Raw genomic sequence first — 15,954 nt, forward strand, 5'->3', positions numbered from 1 at the left:
TCCAACTAAGAAATACTGTTCAAGATATAGGCCTAAATGGATGTCAAATGAGGCTCGTAGCAGAGAAGAAAAATGTATGGGATGCATATAAAGTATCAGGTGGTGACACAGAAGTCTATGGCAGATATGAACTCGTCTGTAATGAAGTCACAAAGGAGGTTAGGCAGGCAAAGGCAGATTGCGAGAAATCCTTGGCAAAGGATGCAAAGAAAAACAGCAAAGAGGTCTTTACTTATGTAAACTCTAGAAGGAAAGGGATGAATCAGATTGGACCACTTAACATTGATGGGTTGACTATTGATAATCATGCTCATTTAGCTGATAAACTGAATGAGTATTTTGCATTTACATTCATACATGGAGAGTTATTTAAAGAGGGGAACGCTAATAAGTTTATCAAACTCTAACAAGGAGCTAAGTGATTTTGTAATAACTGAGAGCAAATTGGAGGAGCAATTGTTGAAGTAAAACATAAGGAAAGCACCTGGGGGGGACGGGATCTGTCCAGTTATATTAAGGGAGGCAGCAAAGGAAGTAAGCAAACCGTTAGCCATAATTATCAGAGCTTGAAGTGCTAGTCAGGAGAGGTCTCCATGGACTGGAGGTGTGAAAGGTATCACCAATTCACAAAGAGAGTTCAAAAAGTGATACATTTGTACAAGTAACTATAGACCTGTTAGTTTAACGTGTTCCGGGGAAAATAATGGGGTAACTGTTTAAAGAAGCACTGCAGGATCATCTAGACAAGACTGCAGTAATAGTTAAGACACAGCATGGGTTTGTTGAAGGGAGGTCTTGTCTGACCAATTTGATTGGACACTATGACGTGGTCACAAAGGAAATGAACTTCAAAAATAATTTTGATGTCATATACTTGGATTTCAGAAAAACTTTTGATACTTTTGCAAATGGAAGATTGCTGTGCAAATTGGCATTAAGCAGTATGGCATTAAGGGTAAATTTCTACAATGGATAAAGAGATGGTTGAGTGGAAGACGACAGAGAGTGATAATAAATGGACACTGCTCTTCGTGGAGTAATGTTATTAATGAAGTTACCCAGGGTTCGGTGCTGCGTCCATTGTGTTGTGGTATTTTGTGTATTCATCAATGATATTGATGAATACACAAAACAATTCATCAATGATATTGATGAAGGTATATGAGGATTAATGTCCAAGTTTGCAGATGATACAAAGGTTGACAGGGTTGTTAACGACAGTAAAGACAGTATGCTACTCCAATTGGATCTAGGTAAGTTGGGAAAATGGGCTGAGAAGTGGCAACTGAAGTTTAACATTGACAAATGCAAAGTACTGCATATGGGTAGCGATAACTGAAGGAAACGTACCAACTCTGTGATACTACACTCAAGGAAGTGGAAAGTGCAAAATAGCTGGGAGTAATTGTGCAGTCAAATATGAAGTTCGCTGAGCAGTGCAGACGAGCTGCCAGGGAGGTCATGGAGTCTTGTCAATGATATATAGGAATTTTGCTAGCAGGGACAGGGAGGTGATTATCCCGTTTTACAAGACAGTCGTCAGGCCACACCTAGAGTACTGTGTACAGGTCTGGAGGCCTCATTTTAGGAAGAATGTAGAGTTGCTAGAACAAGTATAAAGAAAGGCAACAAGATTGTTGAGGGGAACAAAGGGGTACTTTTGCCAAGAAAGGCTTAAGTTCTGCAAATTGCAGCGCCTGGAGAGTAGGCACCTATGAGGTGATCTGATTAAGATGTATAAGGCCTTGAATGGGTTGAGCAAGCTGAATGCTGATGGGATTCGTCCTCCTACTCAGATTAAGAACCTGAGTGGGAAATTGAGGAAAGACAGTTGTAGAATAGATGTGCGGAAATTTGCCTTTAGTCAGCGGGTGATTGATCGGTGGAAGAGACTTCCATCTTTTGTTGTTTAAGTTGGTAGGCTAAATAAATTTAAGGCTGAGCTTGACAAGCATTTGAAACGAATGGATGGGTGAAATGGGAGGGTTTTTTTTGGCTGATGCTGCGTAAGCTTGCTTTCTTGCATCGTATGCCTCTGATAATGGTAATGCTAAGTTGACCATCGTGAGATTGACCATAGCCCGTAAAGAAGGAGGGAAGGACAGACCAGCCTCATTGAACAAGAGAAGAAGACAATTTAGAACTTGCAGGATTACTTCTAGGAAAACACGACATCAATATACCAAGCCATAAGAAAAATGTACCAATGGCACACAACACTCAACCTCAACATGGAGACCACAATCCACACAGATAGAAGAAACAACGAAAGAAGATGGGCAATAAGGACACTCTACGGCAGACACTGCATGACCTCCATCAAGGATACATAGATAGGATAACTTCAAACACTTGTCTCATGAAAGGAAGGCCGAAGACCGAAGGATTCATGATAGCCGTTCAATATCAGGTAATCCAAACCGGGAACTACAAAATAAAATTATTATTTTTTTAGGGTTGCCCGTAGTTGAATACATTAACCCGTATTTTTGTCTGTAAATTGCGTGTTTTCTCTGGTCGATTTGCCTGTTTTGCTGGACGAATAATCCCCAGTTTCTAGGGAGAAAAACCTTGCTATCTACGCTTGAGACTAACTCAGCCACGGAGTGAAAAAAGCCCATTAAAATTCCTCTCGTTATCGACGGTATTCGAACACGGGCCTTTTCCACCCGGTGAGGGGTGAACGGTGACGATACCACTGTGCTACCTCGCAGACAAACCAGGAACTACAGGGAATACATCGCAAAGACTCCGGATTAACAAATGACACATGTTGTCGATGACAGCTGGCCACAGAAACAATCCAGCTCATCACCGCAGTATGCAAGTGATCACCCAGATGGAGTATGCTCACAGATACGACCAGGTTGCAAAAATAATACATCAGAAGATAGCACAAAATTACCAGCTTATCATTAATAACGGAACAGACGATCCCCAAACAACAGACCAGACATAATCCTCATCGGCAGCAAATAAATGGCTACCTGAGCGACATAGCAGTGCCCAACATCAGCAACTTCCAGAAAACATACACGAAAAAGATCACCTATTACTATTATTATATTAGGGTTACCCGTAAATGATTACATTAACCCGTATTCGTGTCTGTAAATTGCGTGTGTTCTCTGGTCGATTTGCCTGTTTTGCTGGACGAAAAAAACCTCAGTTTCTGAGGGAAAAAAAACCTTGCTATCTACGCCTGAGACCGACTAACTCAGCCACGGAGTGAAAAAAGCCCACTAAAGTTCCTCGCGTCATCGACGGGATTCGAACCCGGGCCTTTTCCACCCGGTGTGGGGAGGACGGTGACGATACCACTGTGCTACCCACGCAGACTACACGAAAAAGATCAGAATGTACTCAGACTTAAGGCAGCATCCCAAAGCTATGTGGCATATGGAACAAATAATGACCAATCCGATCACCCTGTCAAAGAGTGGTGCCAAAGAGCCTCCATAAGAACCTAGTGGAAATAGGTCTCCCACAAAACATTACATGAAACTCTAGAATGTAGCGATCCTGAACACCTATATGACAGTAAGAAAGTTCCTCGACCAACAGTAATAACAAAAATAATAGGAACCAAAGGACATAGTCAATCACCTCATGCATTTGTTGCCAGTACCCGACATAGGGCTAGCAGCCTATATGTCATTAAATTTCATCACAACATAAGGCGGAAAAATCCGGTAAAAGGAGAAAAAGTTTTTTTTTTTTTTTTTGGTACAAGTTCCCGTCGAGTGACTAGAAAAAAAACTTCGTAAAGGAGAAAAAGGCTTTTATTTATTTTTTTATAATAATAACAATAGTAAGAGAGTTACTCAATCAACAGTAATATAACAATAATAATAGTAACAAGACACACCCAACCACCTCATGGACTTGGTTCCAGTACCAGTCACGAGCCGAAAAAAACATACGGAACAGCATAGCCTTAGTCGCTGATACTACTAAACTAAAACCCATAAACATCAACAACACAGGTGTGTGTTAAGTACAAAAGAAATAAGGCTACTAGATGTAAATTTATTGTTTCTACTCTGGTGTGTGCAAAACTTAAGGACCAACACTGTTTCTAAAGGTTATAACCATAAAATCTTTACTTAAGGTACTCTTTACTGATGAGAGCAGATTCAGTCTCACCAGCGATTCTGGACGTCAGCTAATCTGGCGAGAGGTTGGCACACGGTATCACCCCGCAAGCATCACTGAAAGGAATCGATATGGCGGTCGAGGTGTTCTCGTCTGGGAAGGCGTTGTCTTGGATGGACGCACACCGCTCCAGGTACTGGAAGGCGGTACTGTAACCAGTGCAGGCTACTGTACTGAGGTAATCCTTCCTCAAGCGCGTCTGTTCCGAGGTGTCATTGACCCCGAGTTCGTGTTTATGAATGATAACGCCACACCCCATCGCACTGCAGCTGTGATATGCTTTTGGATTGTTCGTATGGATTGGCCTGCCCGTTCTCATGATCTAAATCCCATCGAAGACATATGGGGCGCCTAGCGGCACGTCCACACCCACCAGAAAATTTTCACCAGCTGAAGATGGCGCTGACAAAGGAATGGACGACGTTACTGCAAGAACTTATCAACAACATTGGACAGGCGGTGAAAAGCCTGCATCGACATTAGGGGTGGCCATATCTCCTACTGAGGACCATCTCTTCCCTTTGTTCCATCTTTGGCAGTGATGCATCTGTATCATGGCAACCAGTGCTATGTTGCCATTTTTGAATGAAGTCCCTCTGTACAGTTTTGTTTCTGTTGTTGTGTCGATGTTGTTTCCTTCATCATTTCTGTACCTCACCAGGTTCCTTTGGTATGCTTTTCCCATATCCAGGCTTCTATTAGAAGCTACAGGTGAAAACCTGACTGGTCCTTAAATTTTGCACACCAGTATATAATTGCATTCATTTTTTGCTCGATTTATTGGATGAAAAACCCAGGTTTGTCTCGTAGCCTCAATTGCTTTTGCGCTGAACCCACATCTAACTATGTTACCCTTGCCTGAGCCCAACTAATTCAGCCATGTTGTGAAAAGGCCCATAAAAATTACTGGGGCTATATAGGGGATTCGAACTCAGGCTGTTCCACCTGGTGTGGAATGACACTGATTATAACCATTATCTCAAGGTTGCGTCCACTTGGAAGGTCTAGAACCTGATAAAAACTGAACCTTGGAATTCTTTTTCTTTTATGACAAATGAAATTACTTTGTTACATTGTTTTACTTTAATTCAGTACTAATTTTCTACACCCTCTCGACTAGTGGAAACAGTAGTTATAATACTAATGCCTTGTAGTGTGTGAACTGCATCTCCAATTCACAAAGGGGATAATCAAGGATGACATGAGTAATTACAGATTTGTTAATTTTAACTTCTGTCTCAGGAAAAATAATGGACAAGGCCGCAATTATACTTTAGACATGGCATGGGTTTTTAAGGGGGAAATCCTGTTTGACCAATTTGATTGGATATTACAATGTGGTCACAAAGGAACTGGATGCAAAAAATAATTTTGATATAATACAAATTTGTATAATTGGATTTCAGAAAGCTTTTGATATTGTTGCACATGGAAGATTGCAGTACAAATTGGAGTAGTATGACATTAAGGGCAAGTTGCTGCTATAGATAAAAGAGTGGTTGAAGACAGAGAATGGTAATCAATAGACATTGTGCTCTTCACGGACGAATGTTATTACTACAATCCCCCAAGGTTCAGTGTTTCGTTTCGTTTTCTTTATTTCTCAATGATATTATTGAAGAAATATAAGGCTTAATGTCCAAGTTTGCAAATGATACAAAGGTTGGCAGTGTGGTAAATGACAGTAATGACAATATGCTACTGCAACACGATCTAGAAAAGTTAGGCAGACGCGCTGAGAAGTTGAACCTTGATAAATGCAAAGTATACTGCATATGGGTAGCAGTAACCCCATAGTAACGTACCAACTGTGTGGTACTACACTCAGGGTAGTGAAAAATGAATGAAAAAGACCTGGGGGTGATTGTGCAGTCGGATATGACGTTCTCTGAGCAATGCAGACAGGCTTCCAGGACAGCTCATGGGGTTTTCTCAATGATATATAGAAATTTTTCTTGCAAAGATAAGGAGGTGATTATGCCATTGTATAAGACAATGATCAGGCTTGAGTACTTGGGTACTGCATACAATCTTGAGTACTGCATACTGGTCTGCTGGCCTCATTTTAGGAAGGATATGGAGCTGCTGGAACGAGTATAGAGGGGGGCAACGAGATTGGTGAGTGAAACTGAGCGGTGCCCATCAAGAAAGGATTAAATTCTGCAAGTTGCAGCGTCTGTAGACTAGGCACCTGCGAGGTGATCTGATTGAGGAGTTTAAGTCTTTGAATGGATTGAGCAAGCTGAATGCAGATGGGACTGTCTCTCTCTCTCTCTCTCTCTCTCTCTCTCTCTCTCTCTCTCTCTCTCTCTCACACACACACACACACACACACACACACACACACACACACACACACACACACACACACACACACACACACACACACACACACACACACACACACACACACACACACAAAATTCAAATTGATTGTTGAAACACAATTTCATGGTTGATCGGATTTATTGTTGAAACATACTTCCATCTCTTGCTGTGGATACCTTGAATAAATTCAAGGGAAAGCTAGACAAACTATTGGATGGAATGAATAGATGAAATGGGAAGTGTTTTTTTTTGGCTGATGGTGTATAAGCTTGTTTTCTTACATCATTTGCCACTGCTAATGCTCATATTAGTTTCGGTTACTTTGGCATTGAATGTACCTAACCGTCTAACTTCCCTGACTTTGTTAATAATTTTTTGCAAAGCTCTTGTAGCCCAGGGTTCTTTTATGAAAGAGTAAACAACTGGGCAGTGAATTTTGAATTTCTGTCATTCTATGTTATTACTGTTACCAGCACCAGGCGGCGCAGTTCAGTAAAAATGGAGGAAGGGATTGATGAAAAAGATTTGATTTTAAAAGAATTTGAGAAAGAACTGAATGGACTTCAGGATGATATAAGAGAATGTAATATTAGCGAAGATGTAATAAAAGAATGCATTGATGAAGTTTTCTTTGAAGCTAAGTATGCGAATGCTTGGCTCCATAAATTCAATCGATATGTTAGGCGAACATTTATGTATATATGGATTATTATCTGTACTGTGTTTTCTGTGTTGTGGACCATATTTAAAATAATTTTATTCATCGGAATAGTGTATACATTTGCTACATGCCATAATCCAACACAAAAATTTATTATGCGACATTCACAGCATTTGATATATCCCGTTATGCGGTCAGTTCGACTTTGGACACTTCCTGTAATCAGAAAATATCAGTCCTTGACTGGTAAGTAAGCAAATTTTGTATGAGATGGGAGGGTAGTCATGTGGAAGAAAATAGTCTTGTAATACATTTAAAATTTGCCCATGATCGGTACCTTCCTGACTAATCCTTCATGTAATTTGAGATCTGCTATGGGTTAGTGGTGGAAGGAATTTGGGCAGAAATTGAACTGGAGGACAATAGCCCTCTACGCGACAGATATCTTTTTGATTGAAGTTTCGGTTTCAAATTGCGGCCTTTCTGCGCACTGGGTACACATGAAGGAAATATATATATACATGTATGTTTTTTTTTTTTTTTTTTTTACGATCTCGTTATTGTTTTGGCATCAGTTTTGATGATTCTAATGTTAACTACAGATTTATTTTACAGTAAGACATGGCAACATGGTAATCAATGGACACTGCTCATCGTGGACTAATGTTATTAGTGGAGTCCCTCAGGGTTCAGTATTGGGGCCTTTATTGTTTTCTGTATTTATAAATGATATTGATGATGGTATATCAGGCTTAATGTCCAAGTTTGCAGACGATACGAAGGTTGGCAGGGTTGTCAAGGACACTACTGACACTATGCTGCTGCAACAGGATTTGGAAAGGTTGAGCAGATGGGCTTCGAGGTGGCAAATGAAGTTTAACATTGACAAATGTAAAGTACTACATATGGGAAACAGCAACCCCAGAGCAACGTATCAACTCTGTGGTACTACACTGACAGTGGTAGAGAATGAAAGGGACCTGGGGGTGGTGATGCAGGCAGATATGAAGTTCTCTGAGCAGTGCAGACGAGCTGCAAGAGTAGCTCATGGTGTATTGTCAATGATATATAGGAATTTTTCTAGCAGGGATAAGGAGGTGATTATTCCCTTGTATAAGGCAATGGTCAGGCCACACCTAGAGTACTGTATACAGGCCTGGAGGCCTCATTTCAGGAAGGATGTAGAGCTGCTGGAACGAGTACAGAGAAGGGCAACTAGATTGGTGAATGGGACAAAGGGGTTCTCTTACGAAGAAAGGCTTAAGTTTTGCAAATTACAGTGTCTGGAAACTAGGCACCAGCGGGGTGATCTGATAGAGGTGTACAAAGCCTTGATGGTTTGAGCATGCTCAATGCTGATGGGATTCTTCCTCTAGCTCAGAAAAATCACCTGAGAGGGCATAAATTCAAATTGAGGAAAGACAGATGTAGGATAGATGTGCGGAAATTTGCCTTTAGCCAGCGGGTGGTTGGTGGGTGGAACAGACTTCCATCCCTTGTCGTGGAAGTTGATAGCCTAAATAAGTTTAAGGCTCAGCTGGACAGGTATTTCGAACGAACAGAGGGGTGAAGTGGAAGTGGTTATTTTTATTTATTTATGTTACTTTTTTTTTTTTTTTTTTTTTTTTTGGCTGATGCTGCATAAAGCTTGCTTTCTTGCATCAAATGCCTCTACTAATGCTAATGCTAACATGTCAGATTGTAAAAGAATTACCAAGGGATTTTAGTGCTGATAACAAAACAACTATTACTATTGGATGTACTGATTATAAATTAAATAGTAGCCCTTGTAGGGGGGAAGAACAGGTGAGTCAGCTGTCCAGGTTCTGAAGATTGAGTGGGGAAAGTCCATACTTCCATGAGTTACAGAAGAGAGGAACTGGAGGAGGAGGACAAAGTCAGTGAGGCTGTTCACTTTAGAGACCATGCTGGCTTTCGACATTAAATCAAATTCTGATGATGGAGACAATAATGTTGAAGTTGGATGTAGTGACAATCATCTACTACAACTAGAGGACACTAAAAAAGTTTTTTTAATGAATTTTCTCCAACCAAGCCAGTAATGTGTATGTGAATTGTGAGAGAAATCACAATTGAAACAAAATCAATTCCTGAATGAAGAGTAAAATTCAATTTAAAGATTCTATACATCATTCAGTGGTTAATCATTTTATAAATCTTTACTGTCCTCAGCATGGTCTTTAATATTAATAGAATAGCATGTTAAAATGTATCACTTCAGCAAAAAAATGCATCTTTCTAAGCATTTTTTATTTGTTTGATTATTTGCATATGATGCAAGAAAGCAAGCTTATATATCATCAGCCAAAAAAAAAAAAAACTTCCCATTTCACCCATCTAGTCACTCTAAATGTTTGTCTAGCTCAGCCTTAAATTTTTTTAAGCTATCAACTTCTACAACAACAGATATGGAAGTCTGTTCCAGCAATCAACTACCCACTGGCTAAAGGCAAACTTCCACACATCTATTCTACAACTGGCTATCCTCAATTTAAACCTATGCCCCCTCAGGTTCTTAATCTGAGCAAGCGGAAGTATCCCATTAGCACTGAGCCTGCTCAAAACAAGGCCTTATACACCTCGCATGTGCCTAGTGTCCAGATGCTGCAACTTGCAAAACTTAAGCCTCTCTTAGTAAGAGCGCCCCCTTTATTCCTCTCACCAGTCTTGTTGCCCTTCTCTGTACTCGTTCTAGCAACACTACATCCTTTCAGAGAACTTCATATTTGACTGCACAATTACCCCCAGGTCTCTTTCATTCTCCACTACCCTGAGTGTAACACCACCCAGTTGGTACATTTCTCTGGGGTTACTGCTACCCATAAGCAGTACTTTGCATTTGTCAATGTTAAACTTCAGTTGCCACTTCTCAGCTCTTCTACTCAACTTTTCCAGATGCTGTTGCGGCAGCATACTGTCATTACTGTTATTAACAACCCTGCTAACCTTTGTATCATCTGCAAACTTTGATATTAACGTTGATATACCTTCATCAATATCATTGATAAATATACAAAACAACAATGGGCCCAACACTGAACCCTGAGGGATGCCACTAATAACAGTAGTCCACGTAGAGCAGTATCTATTGATTACCAGTCTATTGATTATCTCTCTGTTTTCTCCCACTCAACCATCCTTTTATCCATTCTAGCAACTTGCCCTTAATGCCATACTGCTCCATTTTGTACAGTAGTCTTCCATGTGCAACAGTATCAAAAGCTTTCCTGAAATCCAAGTATACGATATTAAAATTATTTTTCGCATCCAGTTCCTTTGTGACCATGTCATAGTATCCAATAAAATTGGTCAGACAAGACTTCCCCTTAATGGGGGAAGTCTTGTCTTCCCCTATGCTGGGCGCCTCCGTTGCCAGGTGGGAAGGAGCAGCAGTGCGTAGCACACGCTTCTTGATTAGACCGGGGTTCAAGCCCGTCACCACCAAATACGGAGGATGCGGAAAGGTCAGGGAATGACCATTGCACCGGAGCAATATGGCCTTAGTTGCTAATGCTCCAAAAAACCAAAATAACATAACAACATCCCCTATGCTGGGTCCGAATTATTACTGCTGTCTTGTCTAGATGATCCTGTAATGCTTCTTTAACCAGTGACTCCGTTATTTTCTTTGGAACAGATGTCAAACTAACAGGTCTGTAAATACTTGTGTAACCCTTTGATCCCCCTTTGTGAATTGGAGATAAATTTGCACATCTCCAGTCCGTCGGGACTTCCCCTGAGTCCAAGGATGCTCTCATAATTATGGCTAAGGGTTTACTTACTTCCTTTGCCACTTCCTTTAATATAACTGGATAGATCCCATCTACCCCAGGTGCCTTGAGTTTAACTTCAACAATTTCTCCTCCACTTTGCTCTCAGTTATTACAAAATCATTTAACTCACTGTTAGTTTGATGAACATCTGGCCCTCTCCTCCTTGAATAACTCCTCATGTGTGAATGTAGATGCAGAATACTCGTTTAGTTTGGCAGCTATCTGAGAATGATCATTTACAGTCAAACCTTTGATATCAAGTGGATCAATCTAATTCATCCCCTTCCTTTTATAGTTTATATAAGTAAAGAAGTCTTTGCTGTTTTTCTTTGCATCCTTTGCCAAAGATTTCTCATAATCTGCCTTCGCCTGCCTAACCTCCTTTGTGTCTTGATTACAGACTAGCTTGTATCTACTATAGGCTTCTGTGTCACCTGACAATTTATGTGCATTCCATGCATTTTTCATCTCTCCCACATGTCTCATTAGTTCATCTGACATCCCAAATGGATGTCAGATGAACAACCTAGAACAGCATTTCTTAGTTGGAACAAAAAGCCTAGTAGCTTCCAAAATTACTTCCTTGAATACTTCCCATTTAGAATTTGCTGTTGGTAACAGTATCAGTTGTCCCACTGTATAGAACTTAAAAAATCTCTGAGACCACTAGTCACCTTTACGAAAGTAAAAACCCTTCCCTTTAACCCTGATGGTAGCCACATCTTTTAAGTAAATCCCACATCAGTACACTGTGATCACTGCCACCTAGTGGTTCCTTTATCTATCTGTAAATTCTTCATGCATGAATAATCACTGCTGATAATCAGATCAAAAGTGTTACTCTCACTTGTTGCCTCTCTAAGATGTTGCTGTAGAAAACAGTCATCTAATAAATCCACGCTCATTTCCAGTGACACTACACTCAAGCAAATTAGGACTGTCTTCACAAGTTTGTATGAAATCTTTGCCTGATGACACCCTTCGCTGCTTCTCTCCTCCATGAGGCTGTGCAACAAATTTTCCATAGACCTTTCTTCCTAAATATGAGGAGTTTCTGAAAAGTAAGTAACACATTTTTTTTCTTAATAATGGTGATAGGAAATGAGATGAAACGGTGTGAACAGATAGACCCATTAATAACGTTCAAATAGACCACCAGTGCAGTGTTGCAGTACTGTCATCTCACAGCAGATTCCAGTTGCAAAATGGCGGCACCATGCGAGTGAGGTCCAAAACAAGTGCTTGTGAAGTTATTTGCTTTTTTGCAAGCAAAACGGTCTTTGCCAAGTGACATTCACCATGAATTGGTTACTGTGTATGGCAAAAAGTGATGACAAAGAAGCAGGTGTGTTTTTGGTGCAATGAATTTAAAGCAGGCCGTGTTGACATTGAAGATCGATATTGGACAGGCAGGCCTTCATTGAGCAAGACAGAAGACAACATTTTGCACATTAAAGGCATCGTTCTTGAAAACAGGTGAGTGAAACTGAGTGAATTTGCACAAATAGTGAATGTGAGTAAGTCGACTGTTCATGAAATTGTTCACAATGTCCGTGGCTTTCGAAAGGTGTGCTGCCGCTGGGTGCCCCGGAAATTTCAGAGGAGGACAAAGCAAAATGCATGGGGATGTGTCTGGAGAATCTGTTGCAATACAGTGACAAAGGAGAGGATTTTCTCACTCGCATAGTCACAGCAGATGAAACGTGGGTTCATCACTTTACCCCAGAGAGCAAAGAAGACTGCATGACCTGGAAACATCCACAAATCTCCTGTGCGCAAAAAATTCAAAACTGTTTCCAGTGTCCGAAAAGTCAGGCCACAGTGCTCTGGGATCGCCAAGGCCTTCTGTTGGTGGATTTCTTGCCAAAAGGAGGAACAATCGATGCACAGCTTTACTGTGCAACTTTGGAAAAAGTGAAAGCCAACATTCGATGCAAACGACCAGGACTCCTGACAAGTGGCGTGATTTTGTTGCACGACAACGCAACTCCACACACTGCCCATACCACTCTTGAGTGGTTGTGCTGTAATTCAGTGGTTTCCAAACTTTGTTACTACGCCCCCATTTTAAAAAAAATCTAATCTTGGTGCCTCTCCTCCCTTTATTTCATAAAATAATACAGACACATTTTTAAATGGTAAAAAATATATTAATACAAAAAATTTTAAAAAAAAATGTAATTGACAAAATAATAACAAGGTTTTACTATATATATATATATATATATATATATATATATATATTCATTTTTAAATTATTTTTTTTTAATGCGATGGATGTGCTTGTTTATTAGCACACAGTTTATCGAATCTAGGTGTCATTGAGGAGAGTGCTACTCATAGCTCTTTTTCTACTATTAAACGGGCTCGATATTTGGATTTCATTGCAGCCAATGCAGAAAATCCCGTTTCGCATAAATATGATGTTACGAATGGCAGCAATACTTGCATTGCTTTGCTTGACAAAGTATTATATTCTTCACTTCGATTCAACAAAAATTTAACTAGGGTTTCACTCTGAAATTTTTGTTTCAATGAAGTATCGCATGATAATTCTATCAATTTTTCCTTTTCAATAGTTGTCAATCCAAATTCATCATCTTGTTCATCGACAAATGGATTCTGTATCCACGCGAACTTTGTAAAATCAAAATCTTCGAAATAATGTGAAAAGTGCATTTGCAAACCATCCAAGTGTTCAGTAAATAGATTTTTGTTTGCTTCAATATTAACTCTGGTGCAGAAATCATTTAAAAGTGGAAACATGTCTAACTTATTTTTTTGTAAATTTGATTTCCACAGCTCCAATTTTTTTATGAATGCTTTCACTTTGTCTTTTTGAATCAGTGAATGCATTTGTGGTCCTTGAATTGATTTATTCAAAACACTAAATTTTCCAAAAATTTCAACCAAATAGGCAAGTTTAACAATAAAGTTATCATTCCTAAATAAATTTGCCTCTTCATTATGATTTTCATCAAGAAAAATTGCAATCTCTTCTTTCAGTTCAAACACCCTTTGAATCACTTTTGCACGAGATAGCCAGCGCCCTTCACAATAGTATAGAAGTGAGGTATAATTAGCTTCCATATCTTCACACAGCTTTGCAAACAACCTAACTTTTAAAGGACTGTTTTTTTATGTAGTTTATAACTTTCTTAAATTTTGTAAAAATGTTGTTAAGTTCCTCGCTCATATTTTTTGACACAAGAGCTGCTCTGTGAAGCATGCAGTGCGTTCAGATAACTTCAGGTGCTTTCTTTTTAACTAATGCTTTAAGACCTGCCTTGTGTCCTGACATTGACTATGTTCCGTCAGTACAGAGTCCAATGCAGTTATTCCACTTTATGTCATTCTCATCAAAAAAAAGTGTCAATTATATTAAAAATTTCATTGGATGTGGCCTTTCCAGGAATGGGGTTGCAAAATAATATATCTTCCATTATATTAGTTTCTTCAACATATCGAACATATGCAATTAAATGAGCATCTTTAGCTACATCAGTTGCCTCATCTACTTGTATGGCGAATTTCGAAGTACGCAGTCGAGAAACTAACTGATCGCAAAGATCTTCAGATATATCATCAATTCTTCTGCCAACTGTATTATCAGCAAGCGGTATTTGTCGCAACTGTTTTGCCGAACATTATTTTAACCATATCAATAGCTGCTGGCAAAACTAGAGTTTCTCCTGTTGTGTGTGGTTTTTACATTTTGCGATTCTGCAAGAAACTTGGTACGACGCTAGAAATGCATTTGATGGAACAGAACTATTTTTTTGAACGTTTGCTTTTGTTCATTAAACTCATCTACTTTTCTTTGAAAAAATTCTATGGGCTTACCAGCGTATTCAGAATGCATAGTTTTAAGGTGCCGTTTTAATTTGCCTGGTCTTATACTATCTGCAGCCAAAACTTTCGTACAAAACAAACACATTGGTTTTTCCAAGCCATCTATAATAACACTTGTGAATCCTAATGATAAATAGGATGAATCGTATTTTCTTGTCTTGGGAGTTCTACCTCCTTGTTCCCTGTTGCTTGTATTCCCACTACCTTTACTTGTATCAGCATCAGTATCTTCGTTATTAGTGGATTTTCTCTTGTAACCAGTCAAAAATTTATTCATTCGTCTAAAAATATTAGAATTAAATTTATATTCTTAAAAAATACAACTTCTAAATTACTAATGATTATTATCAGTAAGTAATCACGCCAAAAACAATAAAAAACACAGTCGCACACCGCTGAAACCGTATTTTTCAACCATGCAACTAATGCTATACTCTGCAATCTACCTATATATGTCATACATAGTACGCACTAAATTAGTTAGAGTGAGATAGGTGGCGGTAAATGCTTCAAAAATAGGTTATAAAATTTAATGTTATGTTATGAAAGTTTATTTATATGTAAATATTTTTTTATTTATATATGTTATGTTATGAAAATTACATTTCTGTTAAACTTTTCATGCCTCCTTTTGCACTAGTCCGTGCCTCCCAGTTTGGAAATCGCTGCTGTAATTGTTGGGAAATTCTGTCACATCTCCCCCACAGCCCAGACTTAGCACCTGCTGACTTCTATTTGTTTGGCCCTCTGAAAAAACACCTTTCAGGAAAGCATTTCACCATGGATGAGGAAGTTCATCAGGTTCTTGGTGTGTAATTTCAACTTCGTATTATTAAATATCATCAAGAGTATTCATGCAGAATTTGATGAATTGCCTCATTAGCCATTATCTGAGGCTCATATGATGTTCTCTTGCTACAATTTCTTGAACTTTTGTAACTCTGTCCACATCTCAAGAGGTTGATGGTTATTTATTTTATTTGTTATTTGGTTTTTTTTTTTTTTTTTTAGGAGCATTAGCAACTAAGGCCATATTGCTCCGGGGATATGCGGTGGTCATTTCCTGACCTTTCCGCATCCTCCGTATTTGGTAGAGGTTGATGGATGCCTACTTTTTGTGTCATTGTGAACATCCTCACATCCATCTTTGAGCCCCCTTTTCAA

General features: G+C 39.3%; 1 protein-coding gene across 1 annotated transcript in view; it reads left to right on the forward strand.

Annotated features, from left to right (window-relative positions):
* Positions 1-6,981: 6,981 nt before the first annotated feature.
* LOC150077494 (uncharacterized) overlaps positions 6,982-15,954 on the forward strand; it is a 51,806-nt gene continuing 42,833 nt past the window's right edge. Inside the window, exon 1 of the mRNA XM_090385921.1 lies at positions 6,982-7,390. Coding sequence (XP_090242047.1) covers positions 6,982-7,390 — 409 coding nt within the window. The remainder of the gene's footprint in view (positions 7,391-15,954) is intronic.

Source organism: Mastigoproctus giganteus, chromosome 12, assembly GCF_048544385.1.
Source record: "Mastigoproctus giganteus isolate SK-2022 chromosome 12, ASM4854438v1, whole genome shotgun sequence".
NCBI lineage: Eukaryota > Metazoa > Arthropoda > Arachnida > Uropygi > Thelyphonidae > Mastigoproctus > Mastigoproctus giganteus.